Source organism: Solanum verrucosum, unplaced genomic scaffold, assembly GCF_900185275.1.
Source record: "Solanum verrucosum unplaced genomic scaffold, falcon-dt-bn FXZP01000188.1, whole genome shotgun sequence".
Classification (NCBI taxonomy): domain Eukaryota; kingdom Viridiplantae; phylum Streptophyta; class Magnoliopsida; order Solanales; family Solanaceae; genus Solanum; species Solanum verrucosum.
The window spans coordinates 584633-606350 of NW_026020409.1; the positions used below are offsets into that span (position 1 = coordinate 584633).

General features: G+C 41.6%; 1 protein-coding gene across 1 annotated transcript; it reads left to right on the plus strand.

The window, feature by feature from the left end:
* Positions 1 to 2131: 2131 nt before the first annotated feature.
* On the plus strand, positions 2132 to 2606 carry LOC125840583 (uncharacterized mitochondrial protein AtMg00170/AtMg00620). Its single transcript, XM_049519553.1, has one exon. The coding sequence runs from the start codon at positions 2132 to 2134 to the stop codon at positions 2549 to 2551; it is 420 nt and encodes a 139-aa protein (XP_049375510.1). The 3' UTR covers positions 2552 to 2606.
* The last annotated feature ends 19112 nt before the right edge of the window (positions 2607 to 21718 follow it).

Sequence of the window (21718 nt, forward strand, 5' to 3'; positions counted from 1 at the left end):
TGAGGTGAAGGATATTCATGATATTTGGAAAGATTTATGTTAATTCGCTCTGCGAGAGCTCTACGAGGCGGTATACCGAAAAAAAGAAGCACACCTTACTTAAGCAATTCTTTTATTCTTCTTCTTTCTTAGTTGAAGTTCCTATATTGGTTTTTTCTGTCTTTTATGAATGTTATAACTCCTAATTCTTTGGTAGCGGACCTCTTTGATAGTTCGACCGTTATCCCCCGTATAACTCAACTATTCGACTGTACGACTATTGTGATTGCGAGTCGAAAGGAATGGAATAGGAGTGAAGTGGGGATCACGAACGGTCTTAAGTGAGTTTGAAAATCACTTCTTTATTAAAAGAAATATCCTTCCCTGCGCTCACTCTTCCAAGACTTTTGCTCGTAGGTCAGTCTATTAGACTTTTTCTTGCAAATCCTCTCTTTTCTGCTTTCTAAGGAATGTCAAGCCTGTCTGTTTATGAATCCTCTGTTCATGAATCAGATGTATGATGGGACCCCTTCCTTGATGAGGATTGCTAAAATCTTTCTTTTTTAATGAAAACGATCCGGGTTTCTAAGCTCGATGTGGGAAGTGGAGGTTCTGGAGACAGGCTACCTGAGTCATGTAGCTCATTTAGAGCAATAAGGAATTCATTCTAACAAATAAGATCTATCGAGTGAGGGATATAGAAGCTAAGGCAAGAATCAGTACACGAATCCCTTCTCTAGAAGGCAGTGAACCCGACCACTTCACGCTGAAGTTTATACTCATACTATCTACGAACCACCCTTCTCTTTGATTTGTCCTTCCTGACCTCTCTTAAGCCTTTCAACGATCGTTTAGGTAGCCTCCTTAGACTCTCAAAAAAGTAACCTGGCCTGATACCTATTCACTCGCCTGGCCCACTCGTATCCATCATATATAATATGTCGACTATCGAGGGAAATCCACCTCTTAGATAAAGTGTTCGATCGCCTGAAGATGGCACAGAAAGACAAAAAGAGCAAAATCGATATAAGATAAGACAAGATGTAAAATTTCTCCCAATTTCCTTTCTACCACTCCATGGAAGTAAGCTAGCAACTACTATAGGGCCCTCCTCCTATTAGGGAACTACTAAGACTGGCTCGCCGAGATCGCATGGAAAGACAACTAAAACTCAAACTGCAGGAAAGAGAGAAAGAGGGGGAACTAGATGAGCTTACTACTCCAACTGTAACTGGATCGAAAAGAGAGTGGACTGAGCATCTTTCCAATTTCAAAGATCTATCAAAGCCCATTTGAAATGATGCTCTGCTTTCAAACTTTCCAACTGCATGTAAGTAAACTCCTACTCGCTTTAGGGTAGTCTAACCCACAGGCTTCAAGCACTAGCTTGCTGGCAGAACGAAATACTTGAAGCGGATAGCTGGAAACTGGCATTTCCATTGATATATCTCAATGGCTGCAAGGGCTTACCTTGGCGCTCCTACTGTTAGAACCCCAACTGACAAGGGAACTCAAGTGGAAGACCTTAACACTTCCACTGCCCGAAAGCCTTATATTGGAAGGAAACTACACGATTAGTAGTGAATAGGATCAATCCTCCATATTCTTCTCTTCGGCATAACTGATAAGCAGCATACTACACAATAGATAGTCCACTAACAGCGGTATACAGTAATCAATAAGTCAGTACAGGAAGGGCACGCGAAATAGACAACTACTTACTAGGCTAGGGTAGTCGTTTTTTAATCTTCCCTTTATTTTACTTTACCCTAGTGGAAATTAATTTTTCAAAGTTACTAGGTAATTAGTGAAGAGGTTTATAAAAGTGACAAGATTGGTGGAAAGCTCTTATCTTAGGAGGAAAAGCTAAGTATGCCCGAGTAGTCTTGATATTGGTTGGTTTGAGGTTTCGTTAGTTTTATACTAACAAGCAAGCTTCGGCGACCGCTCGACCTAGCGCGTTAGCCCCAGTACTATAGGGAAGGCCTATGCGAAAAAGGCCTGCCCATCATCAAAGCAAGCCCAAGTCCATGCAAGAAGGCCCTCCAGATCTGTCCAAATTCAAAGCCCGTCAAAGGCATATGAAATCATGCAAAGGATCCGAGCCCATCCAAATGATGTTCAGCGGGCTAAACCCAAGTAGCTCTGGCCCATGATCCAAGAGACCCGAAACAAGTTAATCGTGCTATCCTTACCTTCTAACCAATCGGCCAATCACGCTATCCTTACCTTTCAACCAACCCCCTCGATTCAGTTTCTGCAGCAGTATATAATCTCGGACCCGATGGATGCCTACAGAAAAATGGGTTTTCCAGCAGTGATGGCAAGAATCCGCGAAATAATGTTCTTTCTCCTTTTTGTGTTCTTTCTGAATGGAGCTACGCGAGGGAAAGCTCAGCTTTCTACTCTGCCGCAAAAGGGGGCCGCTTTCTTCCCCCCCAAAATGCCAGTTCCGCCATCAGGGCCTAGCAAGAAGCATAATTCTGTTCCAAAGCTTCGTTTCATTCCAGCAACAGTAGTCTATGGTTCGAAGCGCCGTGTTCCATCCGGCACGAATCCTCTCCATAACTAGTATAGTGGAGGTCTTACTTGTATTGCAATAATGAAAAAATGTACGAACACAAATAATGAGCAGACCAGCCCACTTTTATATGTGGGTTCATTTCAGAATTTTTTTTGTTTTGAATAAAGAAGCGCGTGAACTTTTAGTGTAAGGCAGGTGTTTTTCTCGGTGGATGGATGGGATAAATGCCTATATTGCTTTATAATGTTATTGTTATGTTGATGTTATATTAAAGAATGAAATCTAAAAAAGTTGCTTAGTCCCATTCTTTAGAATTGTCTTTCTCATACTGTGTAAACGAACTTAAAGTCTGAATTGTGTACTGTACTCAACAGGAAGCGTCACAGCCACCCCCGATGTCGATCTGCAGTATTAGTTTGAGAAAGTCGTTTGGTTTTTAACCTAGAGCGATTGGTTTACCTGTATCATGCAAATGTCCAACACTTAGGTGCTTTCTAAGATCATCCTATATGAAAGATGTATGACATGTGTGGATAATGAATGACTTGCAGGGTATGCAATATCTTAAGTACAAAAGGTAAGACCTAAAAAGAGAAATGAGCTTAGCACAACACGGGATAGAAACCTAATCCTAAAAGGAGAAAACCCATCACTGAACAATCATAGGAATAGAAGAAATGGGTTCAGACCAAGTGACAGAACTCTCTATGAGTTGGGCTACATAAAAGATCCTTTTCTACTAAAATGGATGTAGGCTTAACTAAAGCCCAATGCAGGTTGAACTCTATGGAATCTAAGCCTCACTACCCTTACCCTCTTAGAGGGTTACAAGGAATTTTTGGCCGGCCCCATATAGATTCAGCTTAGGGGTTTATGAGAGATTGATTGATGGACCTAAGCTAAACAACTAAGATTGAACCTAAACCAAAACCTATAGACTGAATTAGGAGAGCAGAGGTTTAATTCAAGACCAGGAAAGCAAGTTATATCGAAGCCCAATGCCAAGCAAAGCCCTAGACTACAAGTGAAGAAATTGGGTTCAACTAAGCCCTTAACCCAAGATGAGGTGGAGCCTTAACCCGACACAAGAGGGGCCCTGTAGGATAGTGGGCTTAGTCAGCCCAACATAGGTTGTTAACCAAAAAGGAGAAGTCCCCTGAAGCGGTTGAGGGGTAGCAAGAAGATGCATTGGCTGATAACATATCCATCGCCCTTCCTCGGTCCGTCCCCATAGCAAGCTTCCTATTGGCTTCTCACCCCGGACTGAGACTCGCTCTTCTCGTCCAGAAGAATAGTTGTCTTCCTGGTTAACTAGTCATTGGTCTTTGGCACCAAAGAAAGTCGAGAAGGTTGGGACGCAAGGTGGTTGTCGCTCAAGCAACTGTGGAAGCAGACTCCGTGAAAAAGTCGTGTGCATCAAAGAAATGGAAGGGCTCTCCCTCTCTATCTTGAACCTAGCTCTGCCCAGCTTGGATGAACAAAGTGTGCAATGCGTGGAGTGAGATCACTACCATACCCTTTTCAATTTATCTAGTGAACATAGGCTTCGAGTGCGTACCAGGCGAGACTATGACTGAGTCAAGCGGACACCCGCTAATCCGCGCTTCCATTCGCGACCTGAAGCCAAGCCATTGACGAGCCTCGAAGGACCTTTCAAGCCTCCCCGCTTCGATTCGTTTGCTTTCCCTTTCTCACTCTGAAAGAAAGAAGAAAGCCTTGCTTTGCCTCCTTCCTTCTTGCTAATTGAAAGCTAGACTCACACGTCTGCTTATGAAGATTATGGCTTCCTCACTTGTTTGATTTGAAATGGCACGATGCTTCACACATGTAATTGGAGTCTGTTTCGGGGCTTACAGAAGCTCGTGCAAAGAAGATTTATAGGAGAGAAGTTCCCCATCTCTCTTAGGCCTTCTGTCTCTTGAAAAATATTGTATTCTTATGTTTGAGATCGCCTCTGTGTGATTCATCCTAAGTAGCTAACCGAAAAGGAACTGACTGAAAGGACTGATAAGAGAAGAGGCTCTAACTGTTTAAAGGTAAAGGAAAGGAAGCCCGCTGCGCCCCTTGATAAAGGAAGGCTCCTACAAAGAGTCGACCAGGCCTTGTAGAAGCGAAGATCGATGTCCGTCCCATTCGGCGAAGCAATCTTGGACCCTCTTGGCTGCGCTGTGCTTGGATGCACTAGTCTTCCACACGCCAGCGATGAGATGAAAACTGCCCCCATTCGGCGGTTCCCGTGCCACCACAATGGCATAGCATCAAAGAGTGACCGGAACCTGTCCCTGACCAGCTCGTAAGTAGCATCCCGCTGCTGGTCGGCACAGCGGGGCGTCAAAAGCAAGTCTTTTTGATTGCCCCGCTGACCTTTTCTAAAAGCACCTTGGGTCGGAGGCTGGTTGTAAAGTAAAGAAGGGTGGTGCGCTTTCGAATTCGATTTTTTTTGATAGAAAGAAGAACCAGAATTGGTCCTGGGTCGTATCGTTTTTCAACTGTCCGCTGGTAAATCTGGTCTAGCACTACAATGTCTCCATTGTGCGGCGCTATGAAAGAGAAAAAGAATTCTGCCTCGCTAGCCTTTTCACCTCTTCTCTTCCGTCGGTCTTGTACTGAGCCATCAGAATAGGGATGGTGCCAAGAAAGGCAGTTTAATCTATATCTGTAGAACGAACAAAGCAAAGATATTCAAATAAAGAATTTGTGAGGGAATGACTATTCATATATTGAATTTTCATCCAGGCAAGAAAAAGTCTATGGAAAGATGCTGTATATGTCGCAGCCTTCTTAAACAAAATGAACGAAGGCCCAAGGGCTTTTATCCATCAGACATGAATGAAAGGGGATGACACCACTCTAATGATTGGAAAAATCCTTAATATCATAAAGCTTAATATCATAAAGGAAAGGTCTTTTTCTTAAAAGCTTCAGTAATAGCAAAAGCAGCCTATCTGGAATGGCCTACTCCTTACTCAAGCAAAGCTGTATGCAACCGCATAGAGGAAGTTAAGCCAATCCCTCTATTTTCATCTTGAAAGATTCGGAAAAATAGAACATGCTCTACCCCTTCCTTCGATTGCTTTCATTTTTGGCCCGATCAGGCTTCATCTTCTTATCGGGATAGCCCTTTAGCTTGCTTTCTTGGGACTAGCCTTGAATACTAGCCATTTTCTCATCGCATCAAGAGGGCTTTCAGAGAGAGGGCTCCAACCCTCTATAATCGAGTGATGGTGGAATGACCAATCCAGTTCCCTCAGGCTGGCTTTCTCCAAGGGAAGTTTTGTCCTGTCCGCTAGGACTGAGCTATTCGTTTCACTAACGCACACCTTTCGGTGCTTGTTCACTCATTTATTCCGTTCGTTGGGGAATTCTCACTCCTATTTTGTTTAGAAGGTGATCATTCCTATCAGAAAGAAGATCAGGTGTGCGATAACTATACTAGCTTTGTGGCGTCTTTCATCAAAGAAACGACTCTTTTCACTACGTTCAACTCCTTCGGTGTCGGTTTTAAAGATAGGATAGCGAGGCATGGAAGCTTTCTGCTATGCTTATGCTATTATAGGATATAGGAGAGTGACTGTAAACACACAACTTCCACCCTCTTGGCTGTAGTTTGAGCTTGTATATGTGAGAAATTTACAAGAAAAAAACGAGATTTCAAAAAGAATTCAAATCAACAATTTTTCTGCACAAAACAGGGAAAGAGAATGAACTAGAACAAAGCGGATTTTTTTCATTAATAGCCGTTACATGGGAATACATCAAATAGGAAGCTTACACACACATAGACCAGCCACACAACTAAACACAACATTACAAAGTGAACAACGGAAGCATTGAAGACTACTAGTGATACATGCAAACACAACAAAGACACTTAGCATAGGAGTAGATCTCCACTAAACAAAGAAAAAGAAGAAACACACTACTTTGCGTCTACAGACACTTATTTAAACCTTCTTAAACTCCAAAGAGTCGACTGACTCTTAGTTGTTTCCGCCGCGGATGCGGAAGGCCATCCTAACAATAAGGTCTTCCCTGTCTCGGGAAAGGGTCCTCCCCTCTTCTTCCAGGGTTTGAATTTGGTTAAGGAGCTGTTGAATGCGTTGTTCCACCAGCTCCGGAAAAACAGCAGGCACATGCTCTAAAAAAGCATGAAGCGTTTGCTGACGTTCGCGCCTTTCATTTTCAACATTTAGAATTCTTTGATTAATTTGAGAAAGTCTTTCAGTGGTAGCTGGATCCATATCTCCCTTTGCTTTGCCAAATAGAGAAAGAAGCTTCTATTTATAGGCGTTGGAGGCCCTTAACCCTTTCTTATTATTAGTAAGATAGGTTGTCTTGGTTCCGTAACATGGTTCAAACCTGGCTTTTCATGAATATGGAACCCCATCCACTAGATTTAAGTGCGCTGAATAATTGTCCTTTCCTCGTACGCATTTGAGTACTCAAGGCCCCCTTTCTTTTGGCGGGTATCGCCACGTGGCTTAATCCCGGATCACTCCTTAAGGAATAGGACACAATAATATAGCGCACATCAGAGAAGAGAGTACCCCCTTTATTATAAGACAGGCCCCCCGCGTCCTTTCTTAAGAGATGGAGCAATCGTCACTCGACAGCTCAAAACTGACCAGTACTGTCACGACCCGGGAGCACCCCCAAGTCGTAACAAGGCGTATTCGACCCCGAAGGGGTCTTATACGAGCCACATAGTCATTCATTGCATTCAATAATGATAATAGTGCGGAATTAAAAACTTATTTACATCCAAACATTCAAGCTTCATTAAAACAACTTTAAAAACACACAGCGGAAGTCTAAGTCTCACATGGCTATCTTAGACACAATCACAAAACATAAGTAGGGACACGACCCTTTACAATCAAAAGAAGTCTATTAAGTCTATTACAAGAACCTTATCATAAAATTAGAATAGAAAAGTCTTGTCCTCGACATATGAGGACATACCACAAGATGTTGGAAGAACTTCAAGTTCTAAGCTTACTATAGAACCGGCTCACTTTCCGGAACCTACACTAGTAGAAAATAGAGAAATATGGAATTAGCACAATTAAGTACTAAGTATGATGACCATGCAAAACATGCTTTAAAAGGAACATTTTGGCTAGAAACCATGCATTATGCCACTTTTTGAAGTATCATGAACAGTTGCATAAAAGACATACAAGACAAGCATAAACATCAAGTAAGTCATAATATCACCTTTAAACAATATCAACATGAAAACCTTTACCTTGGACCTTCACCTCAAGCAACCCTTATGCTATACCTCGTGCAATGTATGGATGGCGTCCCATACCACCATCCATACTAAGGCACCACATTTAGGTCACTTAAAGTAACTTATCATTCCTTTCTTTCACCTTTGCACAATATTCATACATAAGAGGTATATTATTAATTAAGACATGACAAGGGAAAATAACTCATAATATAACCCAAGTATAGCATGCATCTCATATTAAGCATTTGAGAGCCAACATTCTTTAATAACCTTATTTAGGCCACAATTGTGTCACATACATTAGGATTTAGAGAAACTCACTATGACCCTCTCCAAGCCTACTCGTGCAATGTATAGGTAGCATCCCATACTACTACCTACACTTTGTAGAGCCTATCAAGAAACCATAATGAAATCTCACATGATGGGAAGTAAGCATTTAACCGACATAGACCATGAGAGCTTGTCATGGAATCCGGTGTCATAAGTCCCCACACCATAAAGAGGTGGTCTACTTGCCTAAGGAAGACCGGTAAATATAGCTTAATGGATCCACTAGCTACCTATGCGGGCACATAGTTTATGGGATAAGGTAGACGATCATTGAAACTCATGCCTAACCATTGGGGGAGTTTCCATCTAACCAAATCCACTCGGTGCTTAGCCTACATTCCCATAGAATAGTTTGTTACCTTGACATTATCACATATGAGAGGTGCCATGGGCCTACCAACTCCAAATTACATTCATTAACACGTGAAAGGGTGCTTTAAGCCTACCGTTTCAAGGTTCATTTAGGAAAGCTCATTAACTCCTCTTTAAAGGGTGCCATGGGCCTACCGGTTCAAGTCTCATCATTAACCTTCATGGAAAGGTGCCATAGGCCTACTGACTCCAAGGTTCATTACTATAATTAATGGAAGGGTGCGATAAGCCTACCGATTCCAGGGTTCATTATTATCATGAGTGGAAGGGTGCTACTAGCCTACCGATCTGAGGATTCAACAACCAATAATATAATCATTTAAACAAGAAAATGATGCACAAGCTCTACCAATTCGAGATATGCAATAAATTGGAGAATCCTTCGTATTCTATCATCAACATTCATGAGTGTCAAATTGAGAAAAAATCCTTTCAATAATAACACTTTTACGTTCATAACATGATCACATTAGCTCCATTAAATGCCCATTCATAAAAATGTCATGTAACACTTATATTTCTCATACTATGCCTTCAAGGCCATGGTCACAATGCATTCCATAATTAAACACCTCCACCATAAGTGGATCAAACCAAGCAAGAACAACTTTTTTATCCATAATATGAGATTAAGCCAACTTACCATCCTCCAAAGCCATAATCAACAACACTCAAGTCCCAGCCATTTTTCTTACCACAAGAGAATTCTTCCATAACTTGCCCATAAGGCCACAATCCTCAATTATCCATATACCAACAATTCATCATAAATAGGTATAGAAAACCATATAAATCAACAATACAATCCAATCTAAACACAATTTTATCAACATTAAATCATAGGCATTAAACCCACTTCATTAGCAAATTCTAGGCTTTTAATGAAAACATGGGTTCTTGAAGAAGTTTCATATAAAAATCATCTTAAAATCATAAATAGAACTTCAATTCACCAATATAATGACTTTGAAAACATTTTACCCATGAACCCATACCTAGAATAGAAAATGGTAGTTTTGTTCTTTGAAGACTTTTGAAACCCTTTTGAATGGACTCCTTGAAGGAAAGATAATCAAGGATCAAGGGTCACCATACCTTTGTTAAGATTCCCCAAGAAAATTGATGAAGAAACCACCTTCAATCCAAGCCCTAGCTCCAAGTTCTTGACCTTCTTAAAATGGAGGATTGTAGAGAGAAAAGTATTTGAGAGGAGGTGAGTTCTTTTTAATTCTAATTGGAGTGACTTAAAATGGAAGAATTTGGTCTAGAAGGGTTTTATAATTTCTAGGAAAGGCATACAATAAAAGGGGCTCAACTTAGGAAAATAAATAAGGACCCACTTAAAAGTTCCACCAAACCCGTCTAAGCTCGCCCTTTTTGACAGTGCTTCACTATTTTGGGCATATCTTTTTACTCCGAGATCGGAAAAGGGCAAACTCGGTGGCGTTGGAAAGAGGACTCAGATACCTTTAATTGGATAGGTAATGGTCCACCTAATTCATTTTGAGCTAAAAGATATGACCATTTAAAGTTGACCCTCACTCCTAACTTAAAACTAAAAACTGTTTTGAGGGTCTCGGTTCTAAATGATTTCATGACCTAGCTTAAGGTCTTGCTAGCTTATAAAGGTGATTAATCAACTAGCTAATCAACCCCTTAAGCCCTTAAACAACACTCCAAACTTCAACGACAAGACCCTTACAACTTACTAGTTCAAACGACTAGTTTCCGAACGTCACTGTCATTTCTCATCATTTCATCAAGTTCTCAACTCCAAACTCACATGTGAGGCTCTAGTTTCACTAGTTCCTTTTTTTTTTGGGTCGTTACAAGTACAAGACCATGTGATCTGTCCTCGTTTACGTACCCACTGGCCCTAGCCTAACGCCCTGTCTACTCATCTTTAACTGGATTATTTGTACCCAGCTACATGATGAAAGTCCCCTCGGCCAATTGTCACTCGACAACTCAAAGCTAACCGGTACAACCCACGTGCTTGCCTACTCGTGTTTCACCGTCCTATTTGTACCCAACTACAATCTCTTCCCTTATAAAAGAAAAAGGGCCCTAGGCCAATCCTCAATCATTAGTAACTCTGTCCTAGCGAAGTAAAGTCTCTGCCCCTATCGCTTGATTTATCTGTTCAGACACTTGCTCTTCCCTACTTTTGACAGAACACTTTTTTTTCCAGCTATTCTGACTATGCTTTCCGTGGTAGCTAGGCAAAGTCCCTTTTCCTGTCTTCCAGAGCGCTAATGCGGTCCCGGATCCGTTGCATGGCTGCAGCCACAAGCGCTATAGCCACAATCCTTTCCATTAAGGAAGAGCTCGACCCATTCATTCATTAGTATTGGGAATTATACAACCACCGAACCTTCTTTATCATGATTCGACCCATACCTCAGACCTAAGATCGAGCACCAGAGCTGCGGCTTTCCTCACTCCCTGGCTGACTACAGGCATGACTACAGAAGAGATGGAATTCCTACCAGACCAGAGAGAGGTGATTCTCTAACAAAGGAAAGAAAGGAATGACTATTTATATCAAGAGACAGGCTTGCAAATGAGTTTGATAAAAAAATTAGCAATCAGCTTATTGCATATAAGATTGAGAAAATAGTTAAAGCTTACGAGTCCTATATGGATATAGTGTGCAATAAAAAAACCAATGAACAATTATACCCCTCATTCCAGAAGAACTGGAAATATCATATTGATTATTTTGATACTCTCAGAAGATTTGCAACTACAAAGTATGCCCTTTACTGTGTTCATTATTAAAGGAATATAGTTTCTAAAAATGCAAAAAATGGTATAAGTTTTATGAACACTCTATAGGCTATAATCCCTGCTTACCATGAATTTAATCAATGCCATTTTGCTCTCTCCTAGATGAGAGATTAGAGCTACCGGGTTTGGCACGGGTGAGCTGTGTGAAAGAAAAGTCTTTCTTTCTAGGGTTTATATTCTACTATAATGAATGAACAAATCTCTATGATGATGTATAGATCAGGTAATCCAGTTTTGATAGCCAGGCTCCGTTATTCTTGCAGGTGTTATCAAACTGATTCCAGTTATGATATCTTCTTTGGTCAATTTTATGATGTTCTGGTCCATGATGATTATTTTGTTAAGGGAATAAATATCTCAAATATTTCTAAATACCAAAATACTGTATTGGATTTATTGCGTAAATCGCAAGTTCACAAGTACGATAGTGATAGATTAATCGAATTACAAAAAAATATGGAAGAGCTAGCATATCCATATGATGATATACAAATATGTATCAGGCTTCACCATTGTTAATTAATCTTTTGATTAAGGGGGATGAACCATCTGCTAAGGATTACCTTAAGGCTAGTAATAAACTCACTTCCGATGAGCAGGAATGTTTAAACCGCTTTCATCAGTATACATTGGATGGTATAATAGTTTATATATTTGGCTACGTCTTCAATAGTGTTAATGAGAGCCCTGCAGTTAGTTTTCTACTGAGGTCGGGGTTTTTTGAAGACAAATCCATCATTGAAGGGCTAGAGGCCGGATTGTTCACTCAACAATTTCTTCTTCTCGAGTGAAGTAGCTTACTCTTGCTCTGTGCGCTAGGGAGTCAGACTATGCTTAGTTCTCATTTATGATGTTTGCACTGTGTGAGTTATAGCTAGGAAGCAAGCACCGTAAAGGGTTGACATGGCAACTCGGGTGGTAAAAAAGGAGGTGGTACCGAAGCGGGAGGCTCATAGATGCTACTAGTACAATGACTAGTCTAATCTCTTTCCTCTACGTGAACTTTTTCTTATGTAAACCCGGTGTGTTATCTAAGTCTTTTAGCTAGTCCAATGGAAATCTCCTCTATTGTAGCAAAAGTAAAAAAAAGGGTACTCGTGCTGCAGCCTGCTTGCCTAAAATGAAAATCCTTACTAGCCGAAGTAAGGGACTTTCTTACTGGAGCATACATAATGGACAAGGACTTATAAGAATAATCTTAGCCTGTTATTCAAGAATCTTTCCTCAGAATGGATGATGAATGGAAGCAAGATTGGATTGACGTATAGAAACTACAACTACAGATTTGATCCCTTTCTCTTAGGGAATCTCGACTAGACGAGGGAGATATAAAGGTAACGTTGACACTACAAAAAGGAAAGTCATTGCATAAATAATGACTGAGCAAATTTCTTATTAGAAGCCTATTTGACTAGACATGTCTCCTTTACAGGGTGGTTCCCACATAGAAGTCTTGCTCTGGCTTGCCAAAAACATTTAATATTGAGAATGTTGGATGTATTACACACTGGTGGAATTGCGTAATAAGGCTTTTAACTAGCTTAGTGAATCATTTAAACTAGTAAATATAGTATGTTTTTGTTGGCAGTGAGTAAATCTTTGATTCAGAGGGTGGAAGATGTTATGAATCTGAAGTGGGATCTTGACTTAGGTTCACACTTTCTCTTTTCTTTCTTGGAAGAGTCGTTAATAGTCTTCTGTGAGTCCCTACTTATGGTAGGTAACAGACCCTCGCCATTGCGATTATCATCCCTAATCAGAAATAATTTTTGTTTGCGCGGGTTTACCCAGTTGATCATAGCTCTAACCCATTTCCGCTATTATGCTTTTATTGAATTCTGCTTTAAGCAGCCATCCTCCCTGATGTGGCTCTTCCTGGAAGTGAGAACACTACTGCCCGGCCAAGAAATAAGGAGAAGATTGAAAGAGTTATGAATTCCATTGAGTTAGCCCTTCTTGATCGAATCAGCCAGCCTCTTCCATTCCGCATGCGACCCCTTTAGAATTCAAATTCCGCTGGAATTGGTGTGCTTGAACGTAGATTGGGAAGTGCGAGAGAGCAGCTCCCCGTTCTAACCAAATTTCCTTCTTTGCTGTTAAGCAAGTCCCCATTCTATTCGACTGGCTTTCTTAGAAGCTTTTCAAGAGATACCTCTCTGTGTATTGAAATCTGAAAGTCTTCTTCCTGCTTATGCCCGGGTGGGGCAAGTCTAATATGTTTTCCTTGAACCGCTGTCATAATGAATTTTTTCATTTGAAAAGAACCCTTTCAAGAAAAGTCAATATATAAGTAAGTTGCTCGAGCAGTGGGTTGAAGCTTGGAACCCTTATGGGTATGAACCTTTTCAAATACTGGATCTTGTGCTAGTAGTTCTTGGCTGTCTTCAAAGCGGGCCCAAACACGTCTCTTATTGAAATAGGAGAATTCGTGAACAACATGCTGAAAGGCCTGATATCTACTATTGAAGTAAAAATCCTACGAGAGAATTTCTGTCTTCAGACGTGGTATATGACTTATGTTTCGCGCAGGATTGGGAGTAAGCGACCGATGGCTAAGAGGAATCTCTCCTTTAAAGCAGTCCCAATCCGGCCCATACTTACTCTGTAGGTAAGACTTTCATGAATAGCATGCTCGTACACGTATACCCTCACAAACCAACTCGCTGCTTCAACCCTCGCCCCGATCCATAGCCCTTGGAGCAAAACTCCCTTGTAGAAGGACTCCCACTTCAATTTCCCTCCCTAACCCCTATCTTAAAGGGAAGATGGTTGGTTATCTCCTGAAGGAATTCAAACCTAAGGGAGATATAACTCTTTCCAGAAGAGATAAGGCAGTAGGCAATTTTTTGTCATCGATTGACTCCTATTCCCACTTCTTGGGAGTGAAAGCCACTTGACTATAAGGAGAGGAGCGGCTGTGAAACGACGATTCCCCCCTTTCCATTGAAGTAGGGAGGGCCTCCTTCCCCACCATTCTGGCCTATTATTGATAGGGATTTTACCGATGCTGAAGATAGCTTGCTTACCAAGCCGCCCACTTGAGAAGCTAGTCTCCAGGAAAGAAGCGAGGAGGAAGTGAAGATGTCTACGAAGCTTTGCTTCTCCCTTGTAGTCGTAATACTCGGCTTGTTGCTACTTTGATTCAAAAGGTAATCGACGGTTCCCGACTTTCCCGCTTTCCGCAACTGTAACCACTTGTTATTCCGATTACTTCATCCATAAACCTTTTTTTAATTTCAAAATAGCGATACGTTCTAAAAAAGTAAAGGAGAAACTTCCATTCTTGAAGCAGTAGCTTCCCGCCTTTCTCGGGGTGAGAAGTTTCCTTCCCTTTTCTAAAATGTCTAAGGGGTCTGCTCAGCAAACGTACAAATCTTTAGGTTGTTTTAGTAGGTTTGGGCTAAGGTCGTTGCGCTCCTGCCATCTCTTGGTAAAGTAGGCTAATGGGCAAGCCCCCTCCTGTCGCAATGGTGTGAGGCGTCAGAGGCTGTTACCCCATGGCCAACTCGAAGGGGCTGAAGTTCGATGCAGAGCTTTTTGGTTGTTAAGTTATAGCAGGACTGAGTAACATCCAACAACTCCAGTCCTTCTGGTTTGCACTAAAGTGGCTTAACTAGCCCTCGAGGAGTCCATTTATTCTCTCCGTCTGAGCTTTCAAAGATATACCGACCTACGACATCTGACCATTAGATGTCGTAGGTCGTCTTCTAACATTACCGACATTTTGGGTTTTCATAAATTTCACATAAGATAAAAGCTCTTTTCATCATCAGAAACAACCAGATTTCCGACCTCTTGCATTGCATTACTATAACGAAAAGAAAAAATAGTGAAAAAAAGAGATTGCGCTTGTGACTCGGGATGAACATTTATCGATGGAGGAAAGGAATAGCGGTGGATTCCTATAGAGCATCCAGGAAAAAGCAGATTCAATTGGACGACGAATTCTTATGTGGTCCAAGGAAATCAAAGGTCCGCTTCCACAAATTTCATCTATATTAAATCTCTTAATATCAGAATAGCTTATATAGTCATGATTCAATTCAGGTCCATCTTGATTGATTTCTCATTTTTCGGATCTGATTGTAACAATGGAGAAGTAGGAAGACTTTGGCGATTCATAATAGATGGGGGTATCTAGAATATCTTTTTCCCTGGACGAATATAAAAGATGAATAATGAAAGATGAGGAATAGTATACTTTGTAGTGAGATAATAGTTCTCCTAATTGACTACTTATTATAATAATGAACATTCCACTTAAAAATGAAAAAACGACTCTCCAAGCGATTACCTTTTTTTTTTTCATATTCATATTTATATCCTCTACAACAATTGTTGGGACGGACTTTCGTGGAAAATGAAAAAGCCGTTTATCGGATTGGAAGCGACGACTTAAGCCTCTTTCTTCTTCTTATAGGGCGTTTAAAGAGCATGACTCTTTAGTTTAATTAAGTTCTAATTTGGAAATGAAAAGGCCCCATTTGATTCAATTCACGAATTAGCCCACTATGAGTCTACTGCATTTTTTTTTCATAATAATTATATATAATTATCTAATAATAATAATAAAGTATATCATTTGTCTATCTCTTATAACATAGCGAAACTAAATGGTTCGAATCTAAATTGATTTTAGGCTGTACACCTAATTTTCCTGGGATTGTAGTTCAATCGGTCAGAGCACCGCCCTTCAAGGTGGAAGCTGCGGGTTCGAGCTCTGTCAGTCCCGACGGATTCAATAGATATATTCATCTCTCCATTTTCTATGAAAGGGGGGCAGGGAGCATAATTTCATTCCCAACGAGGGATCTTCTTTTTCTTTTTTGTTTCGCATTTCTCATCAAAGGAGATGAAAGCAATTTGACTGTAAGGAAAGGGGATTTTTTCATTACTTCAACTAGTACCGATTGATGGGAGAGAGACATATGTGGATTAGTACAATTCATTATTTATTGGCATATTCAGAATTCCAAGAGAGACTGGGTCTGGTTTTTCAACCCGATCCATGTATGTAATGGAATAGAGTACCTTATTTATTTTTATCGGGAGCACATACACAAATGGAATTCCTTTCTTGTACAATACAAAATGAATTTCACTCAATTACATTACCCTTAGAGAATACTTTTCCAGATTCCACTTTTTCCTTTTCTGGCTCCGATTTTGTGTAACCTCAATTATGAACATTTTGAATTTGAAAAAAGAAAGATATATCTCATTCAAATTTCATACTGAGCTTTTGATATATGCGTCCCAATACTAATCCAAGGAAGGAGGATATTCAAAAAAAGAACACGGGAATGCCAAATTTTCTATTTTTCTAGTTAGAATGGATTGGTCGTACCTATCTAATCAATAATTGTTTATGACTGACTCGCTATTCACTCGGTTTTTGGGTCATAATCATTATGTAGAAGATATGGCCTAGTGGTTTAAGGCGTAGCATTGGAATTGCTATGTAGGCTTTTGTTTACCCAGTGTTCGAATCCCTCTCTTCCGCATTTTCACCTAATTCACTAATATTAATGACCAAATATATCAAATAGCAATGGAAAAAATGATTCCATAAGTTAGACCTTTCTTTGATATATATTCTCTATTCCTAATTGTTGTTTTTTGAAAATACTGGAAAGAGTGGACAAGGAATTCAAATATCCCTGCCGATGTGTTTTGACATCCTACAGCTTCGGCTGATCGCTTAGCCCCGTTCCTCTTCGGCGCAAGAGCTCTCGATCAGTGAGCTATTACACACTCTTTCAAGGGTGGTTGTTTCTAGTCAAACCCCCTGGCTGTCTCTGCACCCATACCTCCTTTATCACTGAGCGGTCATTTAGGGGCCTTAGCTGGTGATCCGGGCTCTTTCCCTCTCGATGATGAGGCTTATCCCCCATTGTCTGACTAGCCGACCTTGCCCCCCTTGTTATTTTGAGGTCATATCTAGTATTAGTGTTTGCGTTGATTTGGTACCGTTCTCGCGGCCCGCACTGAAACTATGCTTTACCCCTAGATGGCCAGTCAACTGCTGCGCCTCAGCGCATTTCGGGGAGAACCAGCTAGCTCTTGGTGCGAGTGGCATTTCACCCCTAACCACAACTCACCCGCTGGTTCTTTAACATTAGTTGGTCGGACCTCCACTTAGGTTTCACCCAAGCTTCATCCTGGTCATGGATAGATCACCCAGGTTCGGGTCCATAAGCAGTGACAATTCCCTATGAAGACTCGCTTTCGCTATGGCTCCGGTGGGTTCCCTTAACCAAGCCACTGCCTATGAGTCGCCGTCTCATTCTTCAACAGGCACGCGGTCAGAGCCCTGGCTCCTCCCACTGCTTGGGAGCTTACGCTTTCATGTTCTATTTCACTCCGGGGGTTCTTTACTCTCACGGTACTACTTCGCTATCGGTCACCCAGGAGTATTTAGCCTTTCAAGGTAGTCCTTGCTGATTCACACGGGATTCCACGTGCCCCATGCTACCCGGGTCAGAGCCTAAGCTAGTGATGCTTTCGGCTACTGGACTTTTGCCATCTAGGGTGCAACATTCGAGCTACTTCGCCTAGCTGCACAACGCTTGTATTGCTCTCCCACAACCCCGTTTTCATGCTTTAGGCAGCTCCCATTTCGCCCGCCGCTACTACGGGAATCGCTTTTGCTTTCTTTTCCTCTGGCTACTAAGATCTTTCAGTTCACCTGGTTCTCTCTTCCCTACCCATGGATTCAACAACAGTTTGAAAGGTTGCTCCAGAGTGCCCTCCTAGGCTGCAATCCAGAATGAACTGGAAGCTCGAAAGGACCGGTCAAAGGAATTGATCCAAAGCTCGAGTATGGTACGAGGATCCACTCTGTACCCTTTCAAGGAAGTTTAACGCAATGATAACCCCACCTATTTATTTGCATAGTTGAAAGTCAAACGAAGTGAGGTGACAAAATAAAGAAAATCAACAGGAGAGGAGATAGAAGCCTTGAAGGCCTGGCCGATTCCAATTCCAATAATGGTCGTACTTTAGGGCGTCGAGATTCCTCTTTTATGAGATTAACGATTAAAAGATGGGATACTTTTCGAATCTACCATAAAGGAAAACGCAGATGAAAGAACACTTTAAGATTTATCTATGCTCAGCCAATCTCTGAGGTGAGGGTGCGACGGTCAGTCTAGAGATTGAAAGGAAACTGAAAAAGGATACTTTATCGAATATGCCAGGCCCGCGTCTTCCATCAGTCTAGAGAATACGAGTCTCTTAAGGGGTCGGGAATACTGTTAGTTGGATTCCAAATCAAAAATGCAGACATGGGAATTGAATAGATAGCTTGGGGCACGAGAGCTTCCCTTAAGAGAAACATTCATTCATGTGGCAGGAGAAGAAGAGGGAGAATCAACATCTTCAGCGTAGGGAACTTTTTCTCTTATTCTAGAAGTTTAATCGCCTCTAAGACCAATAGCGTTCCGTTAGATAGGAACATATTTGATAAATACTGAGAACTCTCGGATAGAGTATTAGAACGGAAAGATCCATTAGATAATGAACTATTGGTTCTAAGCCATCTCTGACGATCAATCAACAATTCGAAGTGCCTTTCTTGCGTATTCTTGATAAGCCAGCATTTATATATAGATGTAGGAGGATCCGTTTGGGAAGTAAGAAGCCCCTTTGACAGCTCTTCATCTGCATATAATTCTCGATGTGAAAACACAGAGCTAGGGGGCTGATCTGTTGAATAGGAAAAAGAGTGGATCTACAGGGTCCAAAATGAATTGGCTTATTCAAAAAGGCCTTGTTCTTTGGAAGATCTATCTCGTGTCTGGTACTGCATGGTTCCACTCTGCAGGAACCCCGAATCAGTCTCTTGAAGCTCATCATTTTCATCATAAAGGATCCGCTTGCCCCAAATGACGTGACCAATAGGGAAATCCCAATTCATTGGGACTTTCGATACAATCAAATAGAAAGCCCCAAGGGCCCATATTCTAGGAGCCCAAACTATGTGATTGAATAAATCCTCCTGCGGGTCAAGGGCTCCTTCTCCCTCCCCATTCTTCAAACTTCGATTCATATTTTTCATAGAGAAATCTCTGATCAAGGATAGACCAAGAGCCCTTTTGCATCATATCTAAGGGCTCCGGTCGGGGTGAAGGCATCATTGAGAAATCCCTGTTTATGCCATTCACTGCTGCATGTATTCGAGTCCTGGGCGGACACGATTACCTCTCATAGCAGGTGTATAAACGATGGGTGCCGGGTTGAGAGACCCGCGAACTGGGTGTGCTACCTATCGCTGGTAAACTTTAATGTAAAATACCAGGGATTCGATATCCCAGGTTTGATTTCTACTCGACCTTAAAGGGTGAAATTTTTACCATGATCAAGAGAGATAACGAATGATTGATAGTCTAAATAAAAAATGGGTTGACCGCCTCTACGAGATGCGCCTATGCGGGAGGAGGTAAAATATGTACTAATACGGTTTTGGAAGGGCTTGGATCTTTCAGAACCATAAGTATCGTACTACTACTAGTGGTTCAGGTGATGTAGCAGAGGTGAATACAAATTTAGGTTCCGGTGAGGTGAGCGCAAATAGTAGTTCAGATTCAAGTTGGTTTAGTGAGGGCGACCGCGAAAGTCACCGAATGGCTCAGTACAGTCTCTGGGCTTTTCTGCGCTTTCATTGGATTAGTTTCCGGATAGGGAAGAAGGGTAGCACCATCCCGGGTGTTAGGATATATTTGTAATGTAGAATATTATGTTAATAAAAAAACACATGGAGTCATTTTTGCATCCTTGCATCAATACCCTAGCACCGGGTATCCTTAACGCCTGCCACCAGGCCATACCCGCAATTACACCATACCGTCGCCATACAGTCTCATAGACCCGCATCTTTTAAAGAGACGAATTGGTACGTATGGGCTTCCGCCATCCATCTTATCATGCGATAGGCATCTTATGCTGCGGCAAGCATACTATGATGCGACATTTATAGGCGGGGAAGTAGCCTTGTAGTCTTGCTTGTTCATCCTCGGGGAACTGAACTCCCTTGAGATAGGAAAAAAAAAGAGTGAGGTAGTGGACAACTAAGAAAGATTATCTTTTCAAGGCTAGAAGTGCTATAAAGGAAAGTAGGTAGAAGAAGGAGACAAGAACTATCTTGCTATACCTGAATCAGTTTGACTCAATGCTTGCACTTGGATCTTTCTCCCCAGCTTCTTTCTACGATTCTAGTCAAGCCCCGCTAGTATGCCTCGAGAGCCTGAGCTACTCTTTTTTTTCCTTACCCATATATCACAGTTAGTACCCTCAAAGCCATTGCCTTTCAAGTAGAGCGTCTTTTCAAGTCAGTCTTGTCCCGCCTGCTCGTTAGCAAGTGCCTCGGGCCCTGCCTCTCTTTTCCAACAATCTCAGCCGAGTGCTTCGTTCCCCTCCTTTTAGGCGAGCTACTTCGTTCCAGCCTTTCTCTTTCTATTTTGAAACACTTTCGGCTTGAACTCTATTCGTTTGAGCTCGCAACCCTTCTCGACCTGTCTTTTCAGACTCATTCCCTTTCTCTTTTGAAACAATCTTAGTTCAAGCACTGGTCGACAGACTCATCTCCAACTATATTTCCGGAATGCACTCCTAGACAGGGAAGCGCAGGTTCGAGCCCAGCTCGTGAAAAGGCCTTTGCTATTAAAGGAGAATGAGCCTTCTCTATCTCCGCAACTCTAATTGTAACATGATCTGGGGAAGCTGTTCAGTAAGGAAAGATCGTATCCGCGTAGAGCAGCTAGGGCTAGAGCAGCAATCTTCTTACTTCCGGCTGACTGAAAGGGAGAATAAGACTCTTTATTTGCCTTAGTTTGCGAAAGACCCCCGGAAATACAAAGAAGAGTAAGAATACAGTTTCTAACAAGTATAAATCTCCAGATTCAGCGAATGGAGCAAGAGCAGGTTTATCAGCTGGAAGTCATGTCCCCGGCTAGCGGAGAAATGGAACTATCCTTGCGACTTATTCCCTAGATTCATCCCTTCCTTAAGGGAGTTCTCATTCGAGGATTTGAGAGGATTCTCATCCGGCTTTTAATCAACGAAATAAGGAGTACAAAAGGTCTCACCCGGCGGACCAGTAAACACATTACCTACGCGACAGTCAAATGAGCATTATACTGAGTCATTGGAAATTGAAGTAAGGGAATTGGAGACTTCCCCAATCGGAGAGAAGAGGAGTGACCTAATCACTTAGGAAGAATCGAAACCATATAATTCCAGCTTCGTCGTCCTTACCTTCAATCCAATCTGATTCTGATTCCACGGATAGTCTTTCAAGTTCAGATACGATCACCCAATATAACCCTCCTTAACTGCCCTAGCTTCTTTCCCATCGGGAATGGTGGCACATCCTTCTTGATTGGGCATCTTTGAGAGAGGAAACTGCATATGAATCAGGCACACTGAATATCCTTTTCCTTCTGCGGCGGAATGGAAGAAAAGTAATGAAACCTGCAATGGCT

Excerpts from the sequence above, each read along its gene's own strand:
- LOC125840583 (XM_049519553.1), top strand. The coding sequence starts at position 2,132 with ATGATCCAAGAGACCCGAAACAAGTTAATCGTGCTATCCTTACCTTCT.